This window comes from Equus asinus, chromosome 10 (assembly GCF_041296235.1).
Source record: "Equus asinus isolate D_3611 breed Donkey chromosome 10, EquAss-T2T_v2, whole genome shotgun sequence".
NCBI lineage: Eukaryota > Metazoa > Chordata > Mammalia > Perissodactyla > Equidae > Equus > Equus asinus.
Genome location: NC_091799.1, coordinates 24022626 through 24050558, shown reverse-complemented (window position 1 = coordinate 24050558; position 27933 = coordinate 24022626). Strand labels below are relative to the sequence as shown.

The 27933-nt window shown below is 42.6% G+C and overlaps 1 protein-coding gene and 1 long non-coding RNA gene across 4 annotated transcripts in view; one reads left to right on the top strand and one right to left on the bottom strand.

The window, feature by feature from the left end:
- GGTA1 (glycoprotein alpha-galactosyltransferase 1 (inactive)) overlaps positions 1-27933 on the bottom strand; it is a 73164-nt gene that overhangs the window by 10697 nt on the left and 34534 nt on the right. For all 3 annotated transcript variants that reach the window (XM_044778872.2, XM_044778873.2, XM_044778880.2), the window contains exons 3-6: positions 18360-18448; positions 12405-12440; positions 10729-10794; positions 10087-10173 (exon numbers count right to left, since the gene is read on the bottom strand). In XM_044778872.2, coding sequence (XP_044634807.2) covers positions 10087-10173; positions 10729-10794; positions 12405-12440; positions 18360-18448 — 278 coding nt within the window. The remainder of the gene's footprint in view (positions 1-10086; positions 10174-10728; positions 10795-12404; positions 12441-18359; positions 18449-27933) is intronic.
- LOC139046344 (uncharacterized) overlaps positions 1-27933 on the top strand; it is a 143916-nt gene that overhangs the window by 111397 nt on the left and 4586 nt on the right. The window lies entirely within an intron of this gene.

Genomic DNA, 27933 nt, shown 5'->3' with positions numbered 1-27933 from the left:
GATGGAGGAAAAGGATGAATCAGAGACGTCTCCCAGGCTCTGCCTTGAAAAGAGAAAGGAGAAGAACAAGAGTGGGGTGGAATGGAATCCATTTGGGTCATGTGAGATATGCAGAGATGTCAACCAGGCAGTTAGATACAAGTCAGGGCTGTGAGGAAATCTTTGGGCTAAAGATACAAATGTGGATGGTATCTAATACAATGGAAATGGATGAGAGCACATTGGAAGATGGTGTATAAAGAAAAGAGATGAGGATACTGGACTTAACCTCTGCAAACTCTAATATTTGATGGCTGGGAAGAGGGAGAGATACCTATCAAGGAGACCGAGAAGAGAGAATGGAAAAGTGGAAAGAAAATTCAGAGGATTTGGTGTTATAGAAGCTAAGGGATCTTGAGGTGGAAATGTGACACGATATACTGTAAAATGTTTTAGGTGGTTTACAAGAAAGGATACATTTATATAAATATATTTATTTGTTCATTCAATCATTTATCTAATCATTCATCTATGCAGGAAATATACTTTGGTGCCCTGAGAAGGTTTAGATTTGGTGCCGCTACAAACCAATATTCTTTAAATACCTGGTCACCATTTGTTTGGGGGAGAAGCTGAACCATGCATGAGGGAGAGTGGAGAAAGTGACAGCTGGTAGCTGTGATCTTTCTTCTCTGTCTCCAGTAATTCAGCCCTGGCCCCACCTCCTAAGTCCCTCTCAGCAAAGCACAAGTGTCACAGTAAAAGTGGGCCACCCTTCTTAGAAGGGAGCTTAGTGGAGAGGTGTCAAGATGGCGGCATAGGCAGACTCTGAACACACCTCCTCCCACAGACACAACAAATTTACAACTATTCTGGAAATAATTACCCCTGAGAGAGAACTGAAAACTGTATAAAAAGAACCCCCACAACAAGGGACAGTCCTGACTGAAGTGGAAGAGGCAGAAATTCCTTTCTGTGGAGAAAAAAAAAGCCACCTTCACAAGCCACAGTGCTTCACATCTGGCCGGGAGCAATCTTACAATATGCAGCATTCCCTGGGGGAGCAGGGGACCTGAGCAGGGCATTGTTACCTCTATAAGCATCCTTTGGACTCAGCACAGCCGAGATGAGTGTCATAATGTGGCTTTGCTGAATACTAACAACAGTGGGGAATACCCCCAGAAGAGCTATCAGATAAGGGGAGAAAAGCCACTTCTTAAAGGGCCCACACACAAATTCACCTGTTTCAGAAAGCAACATAAATCACCAGAAAGAAAGGTGCACAGTCCTTTTGGTGAAAAGAGACTCACCTTATCTGCTCTGGATGTATCTCAGTGAGAGGTGAGACCTCTCCAGGGACTGAGACATTGGTGGCAGCCATTATTGTGAGCTACTACAGGCATGCTGACAGACACCAGTGGAGTTCTTCTCCTGGCCAGTTAGCCCAGGGGCTGCCCCACCCACCAGAGCACCAATTTAATCCAGCTCAGCTAGGCCAGGCGGCCTCCCCTAGGCCCACCCAACAGCAAACCCTCAGGCAACTTGTGGGCCTGCATAGACTGGGTGCCTGGATCCTCTTCAGCCGGGGAGTGGGTCTGCCTCTGTGGGACAGGGCATGCACAAGGAGCAGGTGGCATGTGTGGGGCATTGGTGAAGTGTGTGGGGCCTCTGCAGTGGGGTGACTGGGTCCACTTGAGGGGTTTGAGGCATGCACATAGGGCAGGACTGTGTTGACTGTGTGAGTAGCCCTGTGGGTGGTGTGGCTTGTCAGCTGCAGAAGACTTGTGCTTCTCAAACAGCCACATAGGGGATCAGTCCTACCTTCCAAAGCCTGAAACAATTGGGTGCTCCCATGCTTGGGGCCAGTCCCACTCACTTGCAGTCCTCAGACAGCTGACAACAGCCTTGCAGGCCAGAGGTCTACTGCAATTTTAAGCCCCTGAGCCTACCAACCAGCCATGCTGGGGGCCTACTCACTTAACAGAAAAACTGCAACAGGAATGTGCTATTAGACCTTGCAGCCAACTGTGCTGGAGCTCGCCACACACAATAAAGTGACTGAAGGGTCCATAGCACCCACATGCATTACAGCCAGCCATCTAGGAGGACAGCCTAGCCTCCCTGGGCACCTGAAGCAAGAGCAACCCTGCCACAACAGAAGGACACACATAGTCCACATAGGGGTCACTCCTGGAACACGTGGAACTGGTGATGAGAGGGAAGCACACTGCTGGGCCTCATAAGGCATCTCTTACATAAGGCCGCTTCTCCAAGATCAGGAGACATAGCTCAGCCACCTAATACATAGATATAAGCACAGAGAAAGAGAAAAAATGAAGAGGCAAAGGAATATGATACAAGTAAGGGAACAGGACAAAACCTCAGACAAAAAACTAAATGAAACAGAAATAAGCAATCTACCTGACAAACAGGTTCAAACCAAAAGTCATAAGGATGCTCACTGATCTTGGGAGAAGACTGGATGAATAGAATGAGAAAATCAAGAAAGAGTTGGAAAATATAAAAAAGAACCAATCAGAAATGAAGAATACAATACTGGAAGTGAAAAATTCACTAGAGGGACTCAATAACAGAGTCAATGATACAGAAGAATGGATCAGTGAGCTGGATGAAAGACTAGAGGAAATCACCCAAGCTGACCAACTGAAAGAAAAAAGCATTAAAAAGAACAAGAACAGTCTAAGGGACCTCTGGGACAACATCAAGTGCACTAACATTTTATTATAGGTGTTTCAGAAGGAGAAGAGAGAGACAAAGGGGCAGAGAATCTACTTGAAGAAATAATAGCTGAAAATTTTCCTAACCTAAGGAAGGAAACAGACATTCAGGTACAGGAAGTACAGAGAACACCAAAGAAGATAAATCCAAAGAGGCCCACACCAAGACACATTATAAGTGACATCATAATTAAAATGTCAAGAATTAAAGATAAAAAGAGGATCCTAAAAGCCGCAAGAGAAAGGCAACAAGTTGCAAACAAAAGAAACCCCATAAGGCTATCAGCTGACTTCTCAGCAGAAACCTTACAGGATAGAAGGGAGTGGAACAATATATTTAAAGTGCTTAAAGGAACAAACCTAGAGCCAAGAATACTCTATATGGCAAGGTTATCATTCAGAATGGAAGGAGAGATAAAGAGTTTCCAAGACAAGGAAAAACTAAAGGAGTTTATCATTAAGAACCAGTTTTACAAGAAATGCTAAAGGGACATATTTAAGTGGGAAAGAGAAGGCCACAAATAGGAATAATAAAATTATCAAAAAAAAAAGGGAATAAACTCACTGGTAAAGGCAAATATACAGTAAAAGTAGCAGATCAACCACCTATGAAGCTAATATGAAGATCAAAAGACAAAAATACTAAAATTACCTATTTCTGTGATGAGAAGGTAACAGATACATACACACACACACACAAAGGGTTAGATATGATATCAAAAACATAAAATGTGGGAGGAGGGGAGTAAAAGAGTAGAGCTTTTAGGAAGACGTCAAACTAAAGAGACTGTCAACTTAGTATAGATTGCTATGTATATATAGGTTATTATATATGAACCTCATGATAATCACAACCCAGAAACCTATAATAAATAGACAAAAATTAAGAGAAAGGGACCCAAACATAATACTAAAGAAAGCCATTAACCACAAAAGAAAAGGAGAAGAAAGGAACTGAGAAGAACTACTAAAACACCCATAAAAAAAGTAACAAAATGGCAACAAGTACCTACTTAGCAATAGCTACTTTAAGTATCAATAGATTAAATGCTCCAATCAAAAGGCATAGGGTGGCCGATTGGATAAAAAAAACAAGACCCATATATATGCTGCATACAAGAGAAACCCTTCAGATGTGAAGACAAAAACTGAAAGTGAAGGGATGGAAAAGATACTCCATGCAAATGGCAATGAAAAGAAAGCTAGCGTAGCAATACTTCTATCAGATAAAATAGACTTTAGAACAAAAACTGTGGGGCCAGCTCGGTGGCACAGTGGTTAAGTTCACACATTTGGCTTCGGCAGCCCGGGGTTCACCAGTTTGGACCCCAAGTGCGGACATGGTACTGCTCGGCAAGCCCTGCTGTGACAGGCATCCCACATATAAAGTGGAAGAAGATGGGCACAGATGTGAGATCAGGGCCAGTCTTCCTCAGCAAAAAGATGAGGATTGGCAGCAGATGTTAGCTCAGGGCCAATCTTCCTCAGCAAAAAGAGGAGGATTGGCAGCAGATGTTAGCTCAGGGCCAATCTTCCTCAAAAAAAAAAAAAAACTGTAACAAGAGACAAAGAAGGGCACTACATAATGATTAAGGGAAAAACCAACAAGAGGATGTAACACTTGTGAATATCTAGGCACCCAACATAGGAGCACCTAAATATAGAAAGCAATTATTAACAGACATGAAAGGAGAAATAGACAGTAACACAATAATAGTAGGGGACTTTAACACTCCTCTTACACCAATGGATAGATCATCCAAACAGAAGATCAATAAGGAAACACTGGCCTTAAATGACATATTAGATGAGATGGGCTCAGTAGATTTACACAGAACATCCCATCCCAAAACCGCAGAAGACACATTCTTTTCAAATGCATGTGGAACATTCTCTGGGATAGATCACATACTAGGCCACAAAACAAGTCTCAATAAATGTAAGAAGATTGAAATAATACCAAGCATCTTTTCTCCCCACAACAGTATGAATCTAGAAATCAACTACAAGAAGAAAATGACGAAAGCCACAGATATATGGAGATTCAACAAAACACTACTGAACAACAATTGGGTCAATGAAGAAATCAAGAGAGAAATCAAAAAATACCTGGAGACAAATGAAAATACAATGTGCCAAAATTTAGGGGATACAGCAAAAGCAGTTCTAAGAGGGAAGTTTATAGCAATACAGGCCTACCTCAACAAACAAAAAAACTCAACTAAACAATCTAACAGTGCACTTAAAGGAACTTAAAAAACAAGAACAAACAAAGCCTAAAATCAGAAGGAAGGAAATAAAAATCAGAACAGAAACAAATGAAACAGAGACTAAAAAGAAAATAGAAAAAAATCAATGAAACCAAGAGTTGGTTCTTTGAAAAGATAAACAAGGGGCTGGCCTGGTGGCACAGTGGTTAAGTTTGCACATTTCATTTCTGCGGCCCGTGGTTCACTGGTTCAGATCCCAGGTGCAGACCTACACATGACTTGTCAAGCCATGCTGTGGCAGGCATCCCACATATAAAGTAGAGGAAGATGGGCAAGGAATTAGCTCAGGGCCAATCTTCCTCAGCGAAAAGAAGAGGATTGGTGGTGGATGATAGCTCAGAGCTCTCTTCCTCAAAAAAAAAAAAAAAAAAAAAGATAAACAAAATTGGCAAAGCTTTAGCTAGACTAACCAAGAAAAAAGAGAGAAAGCTCAAACAAATAAAATCGGAAATGAAAGAGGAGAAATTACAACAGACACCTCAGAAATACAAAAGATTATAAGAGAATATTACAAAAAGCCATACGCCAACAAATTGGATAATCTAGAAGAAATGGATAAATTCTTAGAGTCATACAACCTTACAAAGCTGAATCAAGAAGAAATAGAGAACTTGACTAGACCAATCACCGGTAAGGAGTTTGAAACAGTAATCAAAAACCTTCCAAAAAATAAAAGTCCAGGACCAGACAGCTTCCCTGGTGAATTCTACCAAACATTTAAAGAAGACTTAATACCTATAATTCTCAAACTCTTCCAAAAAATTGAAGAGGAAGGGAAGCTTCCTAAGTCATTCTATGAAGCCGACATTATCCTGATACTGAAACCAGAGAAGGACAACACAAAAAAAGAAAATTACAGGCCAGTATCACTGATGCTCATTGATGTAAAACTCCTCAACAAAATACTAGCAAATTGAATACAACAATACATTAAAAAGATCATACACCATGATCATGTGGGATTTATTCCAGGGATGCAGGGGTGGTTCAACATCTGCAAATCTATCAACATTATACACCACATTAACAAAATGAAGAATAAAAATCACATGATCATCTCAATAGATGCAGAGAAAGCATTTGACAAGATAAGGCATCCATTTATGATAAAAACTCTAAATAAAATGGGTATAGAAGGAAAGTACCTCAACATAATAAAGGCCATATATGACAAACACACAGCTAATATTCTCAATGGAGAAAAACTGAAAGCTATCCCTCTAAGAACAGGAACCAGACAAGGATGCCCACTGTCACCACGCTTATTTAACATAGTATTGGAAGTCAGAGCCAGAACAATCAGGGAAGAAAAAGAAATAAAAGGGATCCAAATTGGAAAGGAAGAAATGAAACTATCACTATTTGCAGATGACGTGATTTTATATATAGAAAACCCTAAAGAATCCACTAAAAATCTTTTAGAAATAATAAGGTCAAGTTGCAGGATACAAAATCAACATACAAAAATCTGTTGGGTTTCTATACACTAATAACGAAGTAGCCAAAAGAGAGATTAAGACTACAATCCCATTTACACTTGCAACAAAAAGAATACAATACCTGGGAATCAACTTAAGCAAAGAGGTAAAAGATCTGTATGCTGATATCTATAAAACATGGTTGAAAGAAACTGAAGACACCAAGAAATGGAGAGATATTCCATGCTCTGGGATTGGAAGAATTAACATAGTTAAAATGTCCGTACTTCCTAAAGCAATCTACAGATTCAACGCAATCCCTATCAAAGTTCCAACAACATTTTTCACAGAAACAGAACAAAGAATCCTAAAATTTACATGGAACAACAAAAGACCCCAAATAGCCAAAGGATTCCTGAGAAAAAAGAACAAAGCTGGAGATATCACACTCCCTGATTTCAAAATATACTACAAAGCTATAGTAACCAAAACAGCATGGTACTGGCACAAAAACAGACATACAGATCAATGGGACAGAACTGAGAGCCCAGAAATAAACCCACACATCTAGGGGATGCTAATTTTCGACAAGGGTGCCAAGAACATATAATGGAGAAAGGAAAGTCTCTTCAATAAATGGCGTTGGGAAAACTGGACAGCCACATGCAAAAGAATGAAAGTAGACCATTATCTTAGACCATACACAAAAATTAACTCAAAATGGATTAAAGCTTGAATGTAAGACCTGAAACCACAAAACTTCTAGAAGAAAACATAGGCCGTACGCTCTTCAACATCAGTCTTAGCAGCATATTTTCAAGTACCATTTCTGACCAGGCAAAGGAAACAATAGAAAAAATAATCAAATGGGACTACATCAAACTAAAAAGCTTCTGCACAGCAAAGGAAACCATCAACAAAATGAAAAGACAACAAAATGAAAAGACAACCTAACAATTGGGAGAAAATATTTGCAAACCATATATCAAATAAGGGGTTAATATCCAAAATATATAAGGAATTCACATATCTCAACGACAAAAAAACTAACCACCCAATTAAAAAATGGGCAAAAGGTCTGAACAGATATTTTTCCAAAGAAAATATACAGATGGCCAACAGGTACATGAAAAGATGTTCCACATCATTAACTATCAGGGAAATGCAAATCAAAACTACAGTGCGATATCACCTCACTCCTGTCAGAACGGCTAGAATTAACAAGACAGGAAATAAGTGTTGGAGAGGATGTGGAGAGAAGGGAACTCTCATACACTGCTGGTAGGAGTGCAAACTGGAGCAGCCACTATGGAAAACAGTATGGAGATTCCTCAAAAAATTAAAATTAGAACTATTATATGATCCAGCTATGCCATTGCTAAGTATTTATCCAAAGAACATGAAAACACAAATGCATAAAGATACATGCACGCCTATGTTCATTGCAGCATTATTCACAATAAGCAAGAATGGATGCAATCTAGGTGCCCATCAAGGGACAAATGGGTAAAGAAGATGTGGTATATCGACGCAATGGAATACTCAGCCATAAGAAACAATGAAATCGGGCCACTTGTGACAACATGGATGGACCTTGAGGGTATTATGCTAAGTCAGAGGAAAAAAATCAAATACCACATGATCTCACTCATAAGTAGAGGATAAAAACAACAACAAACAATCACATAGAGACAGAGATTGGATTGGTGGTTACCAGAGGGGAACCGGGGAGGGAGGAGGAAGAAAGGGGTGATGAGGCACATGTGTGTGGTGATGGATGGTAATCAGTCTTTGGGTGGTGAACATGATGTAATCTACACAGGAATTGAAATACTATGATGTACACCTGAAATTTATATGATGTTATAAAACAATGTTACCATGAAAAAAACATTTTTTTTAAGTAAAAAGATTGAAAAGATTTAGAAAAAAAAAAACAAAAGGAAAGGAGCTTAGTGACCATCTCTGACTCATCCAGCCACCCCTTGGGCTATGATCTTCCATATTCTTACATCTCTAGTAATAGTTTAACATCTCATAGATGGCTACCCTGTTGTCCAGCTCATCAAATGACACATGAGGGGCCAAAATGCCCATCCTTCCACACTGGTGCAGATCCCCTATCCCAAACAATAAGAGAACTTGCCAGAACATATTCAGTCTTCCCAGAGCCCAAGATCCCTCACACCAGAATAGATGCTACTCACTCTCGATCCTCCTCCTACCTCTACAGCTGTTTCTCCTCCTTTTCACACTTCTCTTCCTCCGCCAGCCCTTTAAATGCTGATGTCAGACAGGGTTCGGGTCTACTCCTCTACCTCGGTGGCCTCATCCAGGCCTGCAGATCCCATTGCCACAGGTACTCTGAGGCTCCTCATCTCACATCTCCACCACACATCTTCTGCTGAGCTCACGGGCACTGCTATAGATGGAATGTTTGTGTCCCCCACAACTTCATATGTTGAAACCCAATCCCCAATGTGATGGCGTTTGGAGGTGGGGACTTTGGGAGGTGATTAGGTCATGACAGTAAAGCCTTCAGCAACAGGATTAGTACCCTTAGAAAAGAGGTATTTTGTTATAGCAGCTGAAGGACTAAGACAAGGACTCTGTAAATCTCCTTACAGATGCCCCACAAGTACCTGACTCCACATACATCCCTAATCGAGTTCATCACCTCCCCCCCACTCCCAGACCTGCATCCCCTCCTCCAGTCCCTTTCCCGGTCAGTGGCACCAACACCCACCAGTCTCTCAGGCCTCACAGTCATCCTGGGAAGCTCCCACCTCCTTATTCCCCAAACCACATCCTTCTAAGTTAGGTTTCATACCTCCTTACCAATCTTGGTAATTGCTAGTTTCACATCTAGAACCCTTAGAAGACTGTGAACTACTTGACAGTGACCATATTGATCACCTTCTCCCGTCTCCCGTACCTAACACAACAGCTAGTATAGAATTTTTGACTACAACTCACAGTGAGAAATACACTTTACACCACACCAAACACATGCACGTACACATTTATACAGAAACCAAAATTCCACAAGTCCAGCATTGGTGGTATAGTGGTGAGCAAAGCTGCCTTCCGAAATTCCTCTAAACCATGTTTATCCTTACCTCATGGAAGGCCCTCTGATTTTCTATTCACTTTCAATTCTTTTTTAAAAAGCTGGTTTTGACCCATTATGCTAGTTTCTAGACATATTAATGGATACTAACCAGTAGTTTAAAAAACACCGGCTAGCATACCGTAGGTGTTTGATAAACATTTGTTGTGTGCTTGCTCAATGAATGCATGCATGGCCCGGTGAGATTTTTTATCATCATTGCTATCTTACAGATGAGTTAACTGAATCTCAGAGAGAATTTTCTTGCTCTGACTCTAGATCCTGTGGCTTTTCACAACACCCTGTGGCCTGGAAGACCCCATCCAGCCCCAGTATTTTGTGATTCATCTGCTACAATTGGCCACTTGCTGCCAGGATTACTGTGTTATTGTTCAAACATCTGAGTCAAAACATCCAGACTCAGTTTCTCATCTAATCTGTTGTTAAAGATCTAACACGTGTTAAGACTATTTCTCCCCAGTCAGGAATGTTCTCAAGGGTGCTGTTGCCTACACAGCCCCGCCACCTCCTGCTGAACTGGTTTCCTGTACAGGGGGCAACACTTTTCTTACTGTGGATTAAACCAGTCGGAGAGCTGAAGCTCTTCTTCAACATCTTCCTTTTCTTTGTCGATGTCTTCTTCTTGGTAACTGTGAGTCCTACGTACAAAGGGAAAGGAAGCTGAGTGAGGCAGGGAGAGCGATCTTCAGTGTCGGGACAGTTGGTGAATATCTCGTGAAAATGTGTGCCAAGGTGGAGAACACGTGTCCCAAGTGAATGTCTGGAGGAAGGTTCCTGTTCCGAAACGTTTCCTCATAAAGACGTACATTTGGCATAAAGGTGCGCCACTCACCCATCTTATTCTCCCTCCAGATCAGCATAGGTAGTAATTTACTGACCCAACAACCCTCAGGTTATTAGCTGGTTATTTAGCAAGGAAACTTGCTAAAACAGTCCTCATAAGAACATTTCAGCTTAAGATAGTCTTCCCTGCAATCTAACCTTCATTCCGAGCCCAAGTTAAATGGAAAAAACAAAAACAACAAAAAACCAAACTTAAATGTCCTAGTCCCAACCATGACATAGATTCCCTGTGTGATTTCAATCAGCCAGAAAGATGAGTGACTGAGAAGGTCATGGCTGTGAAATTGTCTTACTTGGGCTCTTTATGAGCATGGGATGGACAAACTGAGACGGCCGTCCCACCGCCTTACCCATTGTTAAACCAGCTCGGAAACCACCAGCCCTTCTGAGCGCTGCTGCCCCCAACTTCCGGGTTTCTAAGGAGTGAAAAAGAAGACAACCAATTTTAGAAAATGAGGCAGTCCCAAACTAGGGAGTTCCCAAACACTTCTGATGGCAGAAACCACTTAAAATTTTTTATTATTTTAAACTACCAGTTTGTAAAACAGACAGAAGTGAAGATACTGTAGTTGAATCAGAGAAGATGGACCTGACACTACCTGGACCTCCCCTCCCTTGAGTGGCCCCCAGAACGTAACTCATCATCCAGGGAGCCCTTGAAAAGAGAGAAGCAGCGAGAAAGAATGACAAGGTGGGGGCATTGAGACGTAAACTGAGCCCTGGGCTGCCACTTACTACTTGTGTGACCGGGATAGGACATTTTCCCTCTCTGAATCTCGATTTTCTGCTCTGAAAAGTCAGATAATAATAATAATAATAAACCTACCATGAAGGTAGACTAAATGAAAAGGCCTGCATACATTCACAATTACTCTAACAAGTCGTAATCTTAATTAAAAAAAAATAAACCCAGTGCACATTTCCAAGAATGATCTCTTCTGCTAAACTAGGCAAACTCGGGGCGCTACAAAGGTCAGCAGTGACAGCCTCGGGAAATCTGAATGTCTCTGAACCAGAAACTCAGGAAACTGTAGTCAGAAGCCACCTTGGCTACCCACACACAGAAGTTTCCACGCTCTTTCAGTGTGAGAGTTTCTCCAAGGTCAAGGTGGGGGCATTCTGGAGGAGGAAAACACAAGGAACCCAGGAGATGCGACGCCCTCCGTTTGGACAAATAAGGCATGAACGGATGTAATAATACTAAGAAACCTGTTTTAAAGCCCCCTATACTTTTAGGAAGTAGTTGAGGTGGATGGTTTACTGTTACGGTGTGGTTACAATAAAGAGGGAAACGACACAAGAATAAACAAAAGGGGACAGAAAAAGAAACAGTCTCTCGGGTAGTTATTTTCATATGACCTTGTTCATCGCAGCCACTCATGAGAATAAAGGTTTTACCTTTATTTTCACTTATGGCTGAGATATTGACTGAGTGGGTTTGGACAAATCGCCAAGATCCCACGGCATTTTGCAAGCATAAAAGCCCAGATTTAACACCAGGGGATAAATTATATCAGAAATGAGGCTGGGGAAAGTACAAGCAGTTAAGCACAACACTTTGCTCTGGCAACCAAGCCAAAGAGAGAAAAATGAAGGCTTATATAGTTCTCACTGCATTTAATAATTATAGTAATAACAATAATACACATACTGTTCATCAGGAGACCCAAATATTTTCATGACATGTCCTTTATCTCAAAGACAGTTCTTGCAAGGGTCTTTATACAACATGTACTGGGCAGCATAAAGGACAATATCTACCCTGATTCTTTTAATCAGCAAGGCAAGAATGTTCTCCAAATGACACCACTTAAAGAGACCCTTGATGAGAAGCAAGGACAAAACACAAGTGGTGGTTCTATAAACACAGGTCTAGGGGGCCAGGGGAATGTGGTCCAGATCTCTGGGAACCCCCCCCAACTTTGACCAGAGCTCCACCACCAGCTGCCACGTTAAGAATGGTCTGTAGGTGGGTAAGAGTGGATGTGGGACCATCCCATAGACATCTAGAATTCAAAGCACTTACTTTGAGTGATAGATCCACAAGAAAGAGCCTTCTGGGCTAAAAGGAAATGAGAAATAAAAACACATCATGTTACTGTTAATTTGGAGAAAAGCTATTTGCAACCATTGTCATTGAAGCCCTGGGAAGAGTTGAGAGCCTGGGTTTTAGCTACCCCTGGGTTTCCACTTTCCTTTGAGACATAACCAGTGATATCAAGAGACTGGGAATTTCCACTTGCATTCACTTCAGGATTACCCAGACCAGGGGGTGGGAAGGAGGTCTCTGGAGACTCTCAAATGTTAGTTAAAAAAAAAAAAGATGCCAGCTCTCCACTGTCCAGGGGTGACTTCAGTGAGGGAGAGAAGCTCCAGAGATGGCTCACATACTCAGAAACACCACAACCCCGCCTTCCCTCACCAGGGATTTATCTTCCTCCAGAAAAGAAGACAGTGACTACAGAGCCTAGTACCACATCCAGCTCAGAGCCTTCTAGAGAGCAGCCTCAAAAGGCATTTCTTAAGCTAACAAAGGCAGTGAGACCATCTTAAGGCACCTATGGGGCTGCGCCAGTGACTATATGACCCCTCTAGTGGACCACTTCCATTCATTCAACAGAGACTTGCTGAGCGTGATGACATGTCAAATGCTGAGAGCCCATGTTGGCTAAGACAGACACAGCCCCTATTGTAACCATGGGCCCTCTAGGACCAGTTAAACGGAACTCATCTTATCCACAGAGTAATTAAGAGTGGTTTTTCAGGAACTGAGACCCCTTGTCCAGTTCAGGCCAGTTGAGACCATCAACCCATCAACTGGGCCTGTGCAAATGCCCAATAAGTGACCTTTTTGAAGTCAAAAGGTTGAAAACTCCACCCTCATATCATGGTAACACCACCATTTTGTGAATATGCGTCCTGAGAAGACCCATGAAGCTTGACCACGCTTGTGCAGGTCATCAGTTACCACACTTCTCCTTACCTCCAATCATCTATGACCACACTTCAGACTGCCCTGCCCTGGCCCGCGTCCCATAAATTTTGCCCCAAGCCCTGGATTGGGGAGATAGATCTGAGCGCTGAGGCCTCCTGTCTCCTTGCAGATGGATCTAGCAATAAAGCTGATTTCTTTTCCCAAAAGCAGATGCTGTAATAATTGACTTTTTGTATGCCATCAGGTAGGAGAACCCCATTTTTGTGTGGTAACACTATGTGTCCTTGTGGCACACACAATCTAGCAGGGAAGGCAGACCTTACTGAGATAATCACACAGCTACAGGACTTCAAACTCCAAGAATGGCTACCAAAAAGAAAAAAATCATAAGTTTCTAGGAGCACCTAACAAAGTCCTGGAAGGCTTCCCAGAGGAGATGTTTTAGCCAAGTTCTGCAGGGTAAATAGGAGTTAAGCTGAAGAGAAAGTAGGAAGAAAGTTCCAAACAGAGTGGAAATATATGCAAAGGCCCTGAGGAAGGAAGGAGGCATTCAAATGTGCAAGAAAATAAAAGATAAGTAGCCAGAGGCCAGATCTTGCTGGGATCTGCTGGGGATTTTGCCTTTGAAGGGTTTTAAGCAGGGGAGGGAAGCAGTCTTATTTGCATCCAAAAAAGGTCACTGGAGAATAGATGACGTACACTGTGAGCCTCTTAGGAGGTGATGGCAGTGGTCCAGGCACAGATCAAGGCAGCCTTGGAGATGGAGGGAGAGAAGTGCCCTGACTTGAGAGACAGTTCTGGGGTAAAGTGACAGGATCTGTCATAGAGGATTACCGCACTGTCAGTGCAGGGAAGCTGTGCCCGAATGCTGAGGCTGACTTGCTCACTTCTCCGCCCTGTGAATAAAAGGGATGTAGCCTGGTAGAAAGAGTTCTGGAGTTCGGCTAAGGCACCTGCCCTGGCTCGGTCCCTGCTGGCCCCAGCTCTCTCATCTCTGAAAAAAATAAATGACCAATAGTTGTTTCAGACTCTGCCAAGGCTCTTTAACCTCTTATCCCTCCTCCTGCTGGGGGTTCAAATCTCCTTGTAGGAATAAAACATAAGCTGTTTCAGCACCTACGGTTTCCCCTCTGAGCTCAGCACTCATGGACCACGCTCTAAAGTTCCCTGTTTCTATATCGATTCTGACAATACTCATAATAGCTAACACTTGGCCAGGCACTATTCTAAGCAACTGACATGTATCAGCTCATTGAATCCTCACAACCATCAATGAAGTGGCTTCTATGCTTCCTCATCCTACAGAGGCTCAGAGGCATTAGGTGATTTGCCCAAGGTCACACTGCTAAGTGAGGAGCAGAACCAGTATTTGAACCTGAGGAATCTGACTCCAGATCCTACAAGTGGGGGAAGGGAGAAGGGAAAGAAGAGAAGGGGGAGGGTCCACCTCAACCCAGCACTCAGACCCCCACCTGGCACTCAGGGCACCAATTTGTAGGTTCACGCTCACCACCTTGTCACATCTCTTTAATAATCCCTCCTTTTTCTCCTCCCCCTCCTCTCCCGGAATCCTGCAACATCTCAGCCGTCAGAGCAATATCCACGCTGCAGTGTATGGCATTTAACATGTATTCATCCTTCAAGGCACAGCTCAAATGCTACCTCTGCTGTGCCTTCCTTGATCCGATCCTAACCCAGTGCCCGGCAGATAGTAGATGCTCAACAAATCTTCTTAAATGAAGGCAAAAATAGATCCCCCTCTAAGCCAAACGTCAAGTTTTACCTCCCGGAACTGTCACAGTTCCTTTTCTCTACCTCTGATACCCTCCCTCTACTTCGTATCATTGGTTATTTACACACACGTCTTCTTGCTCCATCTAGACCAGAACCCCTTGAGGGGAGGAGTTGTGCTTGGCTCCTATTGTATCCCTCACAGCACTCGGACAGACAAGTAGCGCGAGGAGTCCCGGGCGACGGATGAGAAGATGTGCGTTCTAGTTAGAACTTGCTCATAAATTCACTAAGTCACTTTACCTATTTGGTCTCCACTTCGTCACTTGAAAAATGGGAATCCCTTGACTAAAGGAAGGAGTGTGCAGTGGGTAAGTGAATGGGCTGCAGTCAGACAGCCCTGGACGTAAGTCCTCCTGAAAATGTGACCTTGAACATTAACACTGACATTGTGGAGACTCTGTTCCTCATCTAGAAACTTGGGCTAATATTTACATTGCCGGGCTAGCGCAGAGCTGGAGGAATGCATGGTGCAGTTCCTGGCACCTGCCAACACTCAATAAGTAGTAGCTGCTAGCATCGTAATTGCCATCAACTTCATTATTATTTTATCAGAACTTTTAAAGTTTCCTCCAGCTCTAAATTTCTACGATTTTTTTTTTGTATCCAGCCTCACAGCAAACACTGTCCTGGATGACATTCTTTAAGGACGCTCTTCTCACAACAGTTCTCTGTCCTCATCAGTTGATGTGTTTGATTGGGTTATTTAAAAATCCTTTTTAGCTCAGTGCTGTCTACCTGTCTAAGGTTTGTGCCCTTAGTTCACCTCAAACCATTACATGGCCAATGCACAAGGTGGCAAAGGGTCTGCTGCCTTTTTAAGCCTTTTGAAGACGTTCAAGTAGCTTCCTCATATTGAAGAATGATGTGGTCACAGTCTAAGTGCCAGACTATGGCCCCTAAGAGCAGCCCGAACCTGCTGTGGCTACTGTGCAGAGAGTGTGCCCAGCACTGCAGAATGACCCTCATTATGGGAGGTCAGTGCCAAAATGCACATCTGTGCCTTTGGCTCCCATATTTTAATTCTGTGACTACCCAAAATCTGGAAGGACAACCTTGGCTGAGATTCACAACACCAAGGTTATGCAGTCAAGCCTTCAGAGCTTGAAGGTTATCCACACAAGCATTTCAACTCAGGGCAGGAACCCCAAAGGGTGCTTCTTGCTCTTTTGGATTCTCCCCACTGCTAGAGCTCTTCCTTCTATTTACCCAAATTCCCTGTCCTGTTCTGCCCTCTGGGGCAGATGATGAGGTGACGATGCAGCTAGCATTTACTGAGAGCTCATTAAGTCTGAGGCTTTGCCCTAAGTGCTTCATACACCATAACTTACTTAATCCTCCCAACAACCCTATGAAGCAGGTACTATTACTATCTCCATCTTTAAAGATAGGGAAACTGAGGAACAGAGTGGTTGAGTAACTTGCCCAAGGTCACAGAGGAGGTAAGTGGTAGCACAGGACCAGCCCCAGACAGCCTAGCTCCAGACTCCAGCAAGGAAATTTCCTCAGCCCTCAAGTACCAAAGGAAGACCCTGCACACAGCTCTGAGTCATCCGTCTTTCCTTTGGACTAAATACCCTCGGTTTCCTCAGTTTGAAAGAGCTGGTTTCTAGACCTCTTTAACTTGGTCACACTCTAGCTGGCTGTGTTTTCTTAAAATGAGTTGTTCAGAATGCAACAGAATGACACTCTGGAAGTGGTTAGATCTATGCAGCACCCTAGGTAACAAGAGCCCCCATGTTGTAAAGAGTCCTCCTTCTATTGATGGACCAAAAGGTGCAGATCCTTTTTTAGTAGCCAGGATGGTCCTGCTGGGTCATCAAATCTCAGAATTTAAAAACTGAAAGAGATATTCAAATGTTAATCCAGGCCATCATCTTGCACTTGGGGGCTAGTAAAACACTTCACCATGAAAATATTAATGGTGCTGTAGGGGAGCAGAATTTGCCACTCCAAAATGTGTCCCCTTGGCTTGAGGATCATTTTGGCTGATCATTTTTAAGAACAAAGACTCAGGAAGAAAGTTTAACCTTCCCCTTAACTGCCTAGAAGAATTTAAGATGGAAGGCCTATTCCAAGAAGCATAGATAACCATAACATGACATGAACTAGGTGTGGAAGACAGGGAGGAACCTAGGAAGAACATTTGATCAAAGGCCTCTCTCTGTTCCTAGATGGCCCAATAAACATTTGTTTACCAAATATTAATTCTTTTCATCTTCCAGTAAATTGCCTCCTTTCCTTTGAAGGCCCAGCTCCCTGCCCCCTTCTCCTTAGTCCAGAATGATATGTATATCTCATTTTGCCCACCTCTGGAATTTCTCATGCTTATATGACATCTCCATGTGCACCTATTGAACTTTGTTTGATTTTTCTCCTGTTAACCTGCCTTATGTCATTTTAATTATTCAACCAGCCATAAGGCCTCTTGGTCTTGAACCAAGAGGACAAGAGGGGAATTTGCCCCTCCCCCGCAGTGCCGAGACAGGTCTCCCTGCCCAGAGTTGGACTTTTTGAACGAAAGGCTGAGCTGCACCAGCACCTTAAGTCAAAGGCATCATGCATCTTTTGTAGCTGCTTGCAAAGGTTTCTTTCTGTCAGAAGCCTCTCCAGCTGGAATCTCTGAGGCATTGTAGTTTCCAAAAGCACAGAAGCAGCTCTTGCATTTGGGGTGAATCACGGATGAATTTGAAAACTCAGAAATGTTTAATTCATTTTGCTTTCCAGAGTTAAAAAAACAAAACAAAACACCCCCAAGTTTTAGCCAGGCACAAATGAATCACCAGCGATTCAGTATACTTTGCAGCAAAAGTCAAGAACTTGAGTTGCTCCTTGAAACTCTGCAAATATCTTAGGATTGCAAAAAGCAGGGTGGATTTCTCATAGAATTCAGGGTGGTCTGAAATTTCTTCAGGTACTTTCCATGTCTGCTCATATGAATAATTTAAAATTACATTTTGGACTAAATATGATCTTCCTGTTTCTGGATCTAGCCTACCCAGAACTGCAAAGGTACAAAAATCAAGACATTAGGAACATGGCAGGAAGGAAGATAATTAATTAGCCAGGAGGTACTTGGAGAGCTAACCATTTTAAAGACAGTCTAAGACTCAGGGATGCAGCAAGGGAGGAATCCCTTCTTTATGGTCTCAGCGAATCCTAATTTTAATTCAACCTGGTGACTTGGTGAATACCAAGAGATTAGAGTCAAAGCCATACTTTCATCAGCATCATTTCATCATGTTTCATAATTACCTGTTGATGTATTCCCAAAACACAACAATTACAGTTGAGACAACCAGCATTGACAGAATCATTTTTCCTTTGACGTTCATTATTTTCTCCTGGGAAAAAAAGAAGGAGGGGGAGAATAGATTAAATAAATCCAGAGCAAGATAATGGTTTGTAAGAAATAATTCTACCTATATTTTCTCTAAAAGGACACGTTTATAAATATTTAACTAGAGCTAAGCAGTGTTCTATCTTAAATTGCGGACATCTGCACTGGCAAATTAGGTCACTTCAAGGAATTCACAGGGCAGCCTGTGTTGGAAAGGATGCTGAGGCCACTTTGAGGCTCAGAAGGAAAGTATCCTGACTGATCATGAGGTCCACTATGGATGTGGGAGCATGAGGGAGTCACTGTAAATGGTTCCCATGGACCCCAGCTGCCTCCGACTCACATCGCCCCAGCTGTTGGCACGTGACAGAGGTGAACTATCCATTCCCCAGCTCTGCAGACATCGATATACTGACTCCATGCCCCATCCTCAGACTGGAAAATGACCCCAGTCCTTTACAGTCTAGGCTCACCCACTTCCCAGCCCCATCCAGCTTTTCCCCACCCCACCCACAAGGAAACAGACAATTGGCACACAGTAGGTGAATGAATATTTCTTTTCTTTTTTTAAAAAATTTTTTATTGAATTAATGATAGGTTACAATCTTGTGAAATTTCAGTTGTACACTGTTGTCTGTCAGTCGTGTTGCAGGTGCAACCCTTCACCCTTTGTGCCCACCCCTCACCCCCCCTTTCCCCTGGTAGCCACTAATCTGTTCTCTTTGTCCACATGTTTAAATTCCTCATATGAGTGGAGTCATACAGAGATTGTCCTTCTCTATCTGGCTTATTTCACTTAACATAATTCCCTCAAGGTCCATCCATGTTGTTGCAAACGGGATGATTTTGTTCTTTTTTATGGCTGAGTAGTATTCCATTGTATATATATACCACATGTTTTTTATCCAATCATCAGTTGATGGGCACTTAGGTTGCTTCCATGTCTTGGCTATTGTAAATAATGCTGCAATGAACATTGGGGAGCATGGGACTTTTGGAATTGCTGACTTCATTCTCTTTGGGTAGATACCCAGTAGTGGGATAGCTGGATCGTATGGTAGTTCTATTTTTAATTTTTTGAGGAATCTCCATACTGTTTTCCATAGTGGCTGCACCAGTTTGCATTCCCACCGGCAGTGTATGAGGGTTCCTTTTTCTCCACAACCTCTCCAACATTTGTTACTATTTGTTTCAGTTATTTTTGTCATTCTAATGGGTATAAGGTGATATCTTAGTGTAGTTTTGATTTGCATTTCCCTGATGATCAGCGATGATGAACATCTTTTCATGTGCCTATTGGCCATCCATATATCTTCTTTGCTGATTTGGGATTTTTCTTGTTTGTTAAGATGTGCCTGAATTGCGTTGAATTTTCCTCTTAATACAGCTTTTGCTGTATCCCATATGAGTTGGTACGGCATGTTATCATTTTCATTTGTCTCCAGGTATTTTTTGATTTCTTCTTTAATTTCTTCAAGGATCCATTGCTTGTTCAATAGCATATTGTTTAGTCTCCACATCCTTGTGCCTTTCTCAGCTTTTTTCTTGTTATTAATTTCTAGCTTTATAGCATTATGATCAGAGAAGATGCTTGTTATTATTTCAATTTTTTTAAATTTGTAGAGGCTTGCCTTGTTTCCCAACATATGGTCTATCCTTGAGAATGTTCCATGCGTGCTTGAGAAGAATGTGTATTCGATTGTTTTTGGATGGACTGTTCTATATATGTCTATTAAGTCCAACTGTTTTAGCTTTTCGTTTAGCTCTATTGTTTCTTTGTTGATTTTCTGTCTGGATGATCTGTCCATTGATGTGAGTGGGGTGTTGAGGTCCCCTACTATTATTGTGTTATTTTTGATATCTTCTTTTAAGTTTGTTAATAGTTGCTTTATGAACTTTGGTGCTGCTGTGTTGGATGCGTAGATATTTATAACCGTTATTTCTTCTTGATGAAGTGTCCCTTTGATCATTATATATTGGCCCTCTATGTCTCTCTTTACCTGCCTTATCTTGAAGTCTGTTTTGTCTGATATAAGCATTGCGACACCTGCTTTCTTTGTTTGCCATTAGCTTGGAGTATTGTCTTCCACCCCTTCACTCTGAGCCTGTGTTTGTCCTTGGAGCTGAGGAGTGTTTCCTGGAGGCAACAAATTGTTGGATCTTATTGTTTAATCCATTTTGCCACTCTGTGTCTTTTTATTGGAGAGTTCAATCCATTTACATTGAGGGTGAGTATTGATGCCTGAGGGCTTAATGCTGTCATTCTGTTGCTCGTTTCCTGGTTTTCCTGTGTTTCCTTTGTTTCTCATCCTGTGTGTTTTAGCCTACCCATTGACTTCTGCAATTTCTTATGCTGGGTTTCTTAGACTTTTCCTTATTTATGTTTTGTGTCTCTGTTCTGTTTTTTAGTTTAGTGGCTACCCTGAAGTTTGTATTCAGAATCTCGTGTATAACATAGTCCATTTTCTGGTGGTCTGTTACTTCCTTAGCCTAGAGTGTTTCAGTCCCTTTCCTCCTCCCCTCCTAAATTATTATTTTCATCTCTTATTCCAACTTGTGTTGTGAGTTTGTGGTTAGAGTGATAAGATTGTCTTTGCTTTGGTGATTTCCTTCCCTTTATCCTAATGCTATAGTTGAATACTTGCTATCCTATTCAGATTCTATTTGTCTCCCTACTCTGTGTTTTGTGACCCCTTACTCCCTTTTTCTCTTTTTTCAGGTATGAGGATTTCTTGAGTGGCGATCTTGTGACTACAAAGTCCCTTAGCTTTTGTTTGTCTGGAAAAAATTTAATTTCTCCCTCATATCTGAAGGATATTTTTGCTGGATAGAGTATTCTTGGATGAAGATTTTTATCCTTTAAAGTTTTGAATATGTCACTCCAATCTCTCCCAGCTTGTAAGGTTTCTGTACAGAAATCCGCTGAAAGTCTGATGGGGGTTCCTTTGTAGGTTATTTTCTTCTGCCTTGCTGCCCTCAGTATCCTTTCTTTGTCACTCATTTTTGCCATTTTTACCACTGTATGCCTTGCAGTAGGTCTTTTTACATTGACAAACGTAGGAGATCTGAAAGCTTCCTCCACACACATTTCTCTCTCAATCCCTAGATTTGGGAAGTTCTCTTCTACTATTTCTTTGAGCACACTTTCTGCTCCATTTTCCTTTCCCACGCCCTCAGGAATTCTGATGATTCTTAAGTTGCATTTTCTCATTGACTCAGCTATTTCTCTGAGATTTTCTTCAGTTTTTTTAATTCTTAGTTCTCTTTCTTCCTCTGTCTGGAGCCATTCAGCCTGTTTATCTTCAATTATGCTAATTTTCTCCTCTATGGTGTGTGTACGGGCATTCAGGGAATCTGTATTCTGTGTTATCTGATCCATTGTATTTTTCAGCTCTAGTATTTCTAATTGATTCTTGTTTATAATTTCAATCTCTTTTGTAAAGTAACTCCAGAACTCATTGACTTATTTTTCTCTATTTCCCTTTACCTCATTGAATATTTTGATGATAGCTGTTTTGAACTCCTCTTCACTTAGTTTACCCATTTCCAAGCCCTCCGGACCTACTTCTGTATTTTTATTGTTTTCCTTGTGGACTGGAGCTTTTATAAACTGCTAATGGTAGAGGAGTGGGTTTTGCACATGCTGCTATTATTCGGCTGCAGTTACAGCCTGTCGCCACTAGATGGGGGTCTAGAGCCACACGTGCTGAGCTCTGCGCCTTCAGCCACAATGGCGGCTCGCAGCGTGGGTGGAGGGAGGAGGGACACTTTCACTCACGCCAACCTGGATTGGATCAGCTCTGGGGCCCTGGCTTGCTGGGGCTCCCCCACGCGAAAGCTTTCCCCTATTAGAGGGTTTCTGCTGCTCTGGCAGTGGGAGTCCTGGACATCTCCGGATGCGCGGCCCCTCCCCCGCTCCTTCCCGCACCCTCTGCCGCGATCCCAGTCTCTAGGGGCGCGAGTGCAGTTCTCTCCTACCCCGTTCCAGCTCCTCCGAGGGCAGCTCCAGCCTCTCCACCTTCCGTACTTTGGCTGCTGTGGGTCTCTGACGATTTCTGTTATTAGGATTTTGTTTTGGTTGGAAAGCAGTTGCTCTTTTTGGTTGCAATTTGGAGGGGAGAGAGTCCCGGATAAGCTCATGCCGCCATGTTGCTGACGTCCTGAACGAACATTTCTTGATTGCTGCATGAAATTGTGGTTGAAGGGGGAGGGATGCTGGGTGGGGAATAACAGGTTGGGAAACACTGTAACTTGGGTGGGCGGGGAAGGCCTTGCTGGGGAGGTGACTTTCAAGCTTCCCCAGGGATGAAGACTGGAGGGAAAAGGATGAAAAGCACTGTGACAAGAGACAAGAATATTTCGGGAACAGCATTGTAACAGGCTGACAGGAGGGAAAGCTTCTTATGTTTGGGGGAAAAAAATCTGAACAAGAAAAAAATACTGAAATTCTCTCACCTCAGTGTGGCTGGATTAAGGGAGGGGTGGTGGTGGTCTGCAGTCAGAGGGTGGGCAGGGGCAGACAGCCTGGAAAGGCGTGGAAAGAGGGGTGGGGAGTCACAGAGGCATCTGAAGCTGGAGAATCATCTGATCCAACTTCATTCACAGAGACTCACCTGGGTGCTGAGGTGCGGAGAGTGGAAAAGGGGACAAGGGCAGACATGAGGAGGTGAGGCAGCAGACTATTCTAGTGGCCAAAAAGAGGGGATGGCCTGTGCTAAGAAGGTAGCTTAATTCAAAATATACTTTGGAGAGAAGATTTGGCTGGTAATTTTTTTTTTTTTTGAGAAAGATTAGCCCTGAGCTAACCTTTGCTGCCATCCTCCTCTTTTTGCTGAGGAAGACTGGCCCTGAGCTAACATCCATGGCCATCTTCCTCTATTTTATATGTGAGACACCTACCACAGCATGTCTTGCCAAGTGGTACCATGTCCGCACCCGGGATCCGAACCGGCAAACCCTGGGCTGCTGAAGCTGAACATGCAAACTTAACCACTGCGCCACCAGGCTGGCCCCTGGCTGGTAATTTTGACATCAGGGATGAGGGAGGGAAAGAAGCAAGGTTTCTGTTCAAGTGGGTAGGCTGTAGCATTTCCGCAGATGGAGTGGAGGGAGAGCAGGTTTGGGGCATAAGAATCATGAATTCCCTGCTGGACATGTTAAGGTCGAGGAGTGTGTGAACCCCTAAATGGAGATGATGAGCAGGCAAGGGGACATTCAAGTCTGAAGTTCATTGGAGAGGTGTGGGCGGGGCATGCAATTGAAGGCATTGTCTGTGGACCATGGACAGTATTTAATGTGAAGGGGATGAATTCTATTGCTTAGGGAGAGAATGTAGAGAAAGGAAAAAAAAAAGGGAAGAGGGCCCTCGGCTGAAGAAAACATGCAGAGGTAGGCTAGAGGAGGAGAGGGGAAGGAGAGGTCCAGGAGGTGGGAGGAAAACCAAGAACATGGACACCTGGAAGCCAAGAGGGGAGAATGGCCAGCTGTGCCATTCATCAAATGCCATTGCCTTTGTGAAGCCATTTCCCACCCTACCCTCACCACCAGTGAAGCGTCCCTTCTCTCCTTGGGGTACCCCATCACTCTGTTCACACTGCGATACACATCGCTTTGGGAGGTGGCTCACATGGGAACATCTGCATATGGCTCTCGTCTACTGGTTAATTTGAGCTTCCTGAAGGAAGGAGGGATGTCCTATTCAACCCTGGACCACTCGTGCCCCACACAGAGCAGGTGAAGCCCTCCATAAATGTTTGGTGAGTGAATGAAATAAGATGAGAATGACACTGGAATTTGTCCCTTCAGGGGACAGATTATTTTCCAATTCTTTTCAAAGAACCTTCTTAGATTGAGTCTAGTCTTGGATCTCATGTGCTACATTGGCTTTTTATTATTAAATCCAGTTAAAGAAGAGAAAGGAGAGGATTATCAGCATTGACACTCTATTCCTCCTTACCTAGAAAGTGAGCTCTGTTTGGAACTGGAAAAGCCACGGCTGAACTCAGTTTCATAACTCAACCTCCAGCTTTTGGATACAACTATGACGGGGGTACTCCAGAGACCTCAAGAAGATGGGCCTGCTGGACCCCATGTAAATCTCAGTCTCAAGCTTCTCTGTGAATACCTCCTGAGCCGGCACATGTGGCCCGGGGCCCATGACAAAGTCAAAATATGCAGATGGCTGCATGCAGCTCGGCCCCACTGCTGGAAAAGCCACCATAGTGCTATGTCAATAGCACTAGCATTGAGTGCTAGAAAAGTCCCGGTTTGGGAGCAAATAGATCTGTATGGAGACCACAGCCACCTCTCCACGCTGGTGTCTTTACTCCCAGAGAAGTGTGGATGGTGATAAAACACATGATCTTTGGAATGAGGTGGGAATTTTAGTCCCAACTCTGACACACACAAAACTGGGTAACTCCGAACGTGTGGCACTTCCTCAGGCCCTCATCTGAGACTCCAAAAAGCTCTGAAAACTGAAAGACTTTTTGTAACTCAGTTAACATCAAAGCCCTAAATGACATGAGGCTATGTATAATCTTTATCCCACTTAGTGAGACTGTTTCAACGTTTCTTTGCATAAATATTGATGTATTTTATTATGTGGTGCTGCTGCACTGGCGGTGTTACATAATATATGATGTATAATCTGCATCCAAAAAACTCTGAATTCCAACCTTTCAGGCCCCTAGGGTTTCAGAAAAGGGACTGTGGAGCTGTAATAAATCTTATTAGGGGCTGGCCCGTGGCCAAGTGGTTAAGTTCACCCACTCCGCTTCAGCGGCCCAGGGTTTTGCTGGTTCTGATCCTGGGCGGGGACATGGCACCATTCATCAAGCCATGCTGAGGTGGCATCCCACATGCCACAGCTAGAAGGACCCACAATAAAAAATATAGAACTGTGTACCAAGGGGCTTTGGGGAGAAAAAGGAAAAATAAAATCTTTTTTTAAAAAAATCCTACTAAATTGGTTTCCTTGTCTTTAATATGGGCATAAAAATGGTGATAATTGCAAGAGATAAAGCCCATAAAATACTTACCATTGTGCCTGGCACTTTGTAACCGCTCAAAAAATGCTAGTTCTTATTACTGGTATCCATCAAATGGGATGTTGGTATCCAATGAGATAGTACAGTGCCTGGTACTTAGCAAGTGCTCAAAACCTATTTGTGGGAAAGAAAGGAGGGTTTGGAATAAGAACATGTTATACAATGAAGTGCAAATAGATGCAAATTAGGGACTCTACAGGTTTACCCATGTGTTCTGTGCTGCAGCCTGATTAAGAGCTTCTCCGAAGTGGGATGAGACTTTGATCAAGCCCAGCCCTGCTACAATACCCTGTGTGTCCTGAGGAGGTGACAGCACTGCCAGATGTGTGTCCCAAGCTTTATCAACCCCACCGGCTGAGGATCAAATGCAAATTGTTTCCCAGCATAAAAAATGTTAAAGGGAGAAACAGGCAAATTCTCATAGTGGAGAACACTAAGGCTGACATCAGGGAAAGCCAAAGTCAGACACACCTCCTAATCCCCTCTCCAAATATGTTTATGATTTCTTAATTTCAGAAGTTAGCATCAGAGGCAACTCCTGAAGCCCATTTCTTTCTGACTTCAGAGATTGCTTGAATCTGCTTACTTTTTGCTGTGTCGGTTGTCTTTCTTGTTGGAGACTTACAATTGGAAGCTGCCCAAATGAGCCAATATCGCATCTGTTAGCAAAGCACTAGAAATGGGTGCGTACATGCTTCCTGGAATCTGGAATCCAGGTCTCCAGGGAAGGATGGGTTGGCAGGTGGCCAATGGATCTTTGAAAACATTTAAATTTTTCTCTCTGGACAAAAATGAGGCCTTGGCCGCCAATGTGGCCTAAAAGTCCTTCTCTTATGTGTTTGTCTCTCAGAATTTTCAAAACTATATAATTCTGAAGATTGGTGGTTGACTATCTTACCCACCATGTATGAAGCAAGAAATTGCTTCTTTTTATTCTTTTATTACAGTAATATTGGATTATAACATTATATAACTTTCAGGTGTCCATCATAATATATTTCGAATTCTGTGTAGATTACATCGTGTTCACCACCCAAAGACCAATTACCATCCATCACCACACCCATGTGCCTAATCACCCTTTCACCCTCCTCCGTCCCCCCTCACCTCTGGTAACCACTAATCCAATCTCCGTTGCTATGTATTTGTTTGTCGTTGTTTTCATCTTCTGCTCATGAGTGAGATCATATGGTATTTGACTTTCTCCCTCTGACTTATTTCACTTAGCATAGTACCCCCAAGGTCCATCCATGTTGTCACAAATGGCCAGATTTCATCATTTCTTATGGTTGAGTAGTATTCCATTGTGTATATATACCACATTTTCTTTATCCATTCGTCCCTTGATGGGCACGTAGGTTGCTTCCAAGTCTGGGCTATTGTGAACAATGCGGCAATGAACATAGGGATGCATGTATCTTTATGCATTTGTGTTTTCAAGTTCTTTGGATAAATATCCAGCTGTGGAATAGCTGGATCATATGGTAGATCTATTCTGAATTTTCTGAGGATACTCCATACTGCTTTCCATAGTGGATGCACCAGTTTGCACTCCCACCAGCAGTGTATGAGGCTTCCCTTCTCTCCATATCCTCTCCAACTCTTGTTGTTTTCTGTCTTGTTAATTACAACCATTCTGATTGGAGTGAGGTGATGTCTCATTGTAGTTTTGATTTGCATTTCCCTGATAGCTAATGATGTTGAGCATCTTTTCATGTGCCTGTTGGCCATCTGTATACTTTTTTTGGAAAAATCTCTGTTCAGACCTTTTGTCCATTTTTTAAATTGGTTGTTGGTTTTTTCGTTGTTGAGATGTATGAATTCTCTGTATATTTTGGATATTAACCCCTTATCTGATATATGGTTTGCAAATATCTTCTCCCAGTTGTTAGGTTGTCTTTTCGTTTGTTGATGGTTTCCTTTGCTGTGCGGAAGCTTTTTAGTTTGATGTAGTCCCATTTGTTTATTTTTTCTATTGTTTCTCTTGCCTGGTCAGACATGGTATTTGAAAAATATGCTGCTAAGACCAATGTTAAAGGGCATACTGCCTATGTTTTCTTCTAGAATTTTCGTGGTTTCAGGTCTTACATTAAAGTCTTTAATCCATTTTGAGTTAATTTTTGTGCATGGTCTAAGATAATGGTCTACTTTCATTCTTTTGCATGTGGCTGTCCAGTTTTCCCAACGCCCTTTGTTGAAGAGACTCTCCTTTCTCCATTGTATGTTCTTGGCTCCCTTGTCAAAAATTAGTTGTCCATTTATGTGTGGGTTTATTTCTGGGCTCTCAATTCTCTCCCATTGATCTGTATGTCTGTTTTTGTGCCAGTACCATGCTGTTTTGGTTACTATAGCTTTGTAGTATATTGTGAAATCAGGGAGTGTGATACCTCCAGCTTTGATCTTTTTTCTCAGGATTCCTTTGGTTATTCAGGGTCTTTTG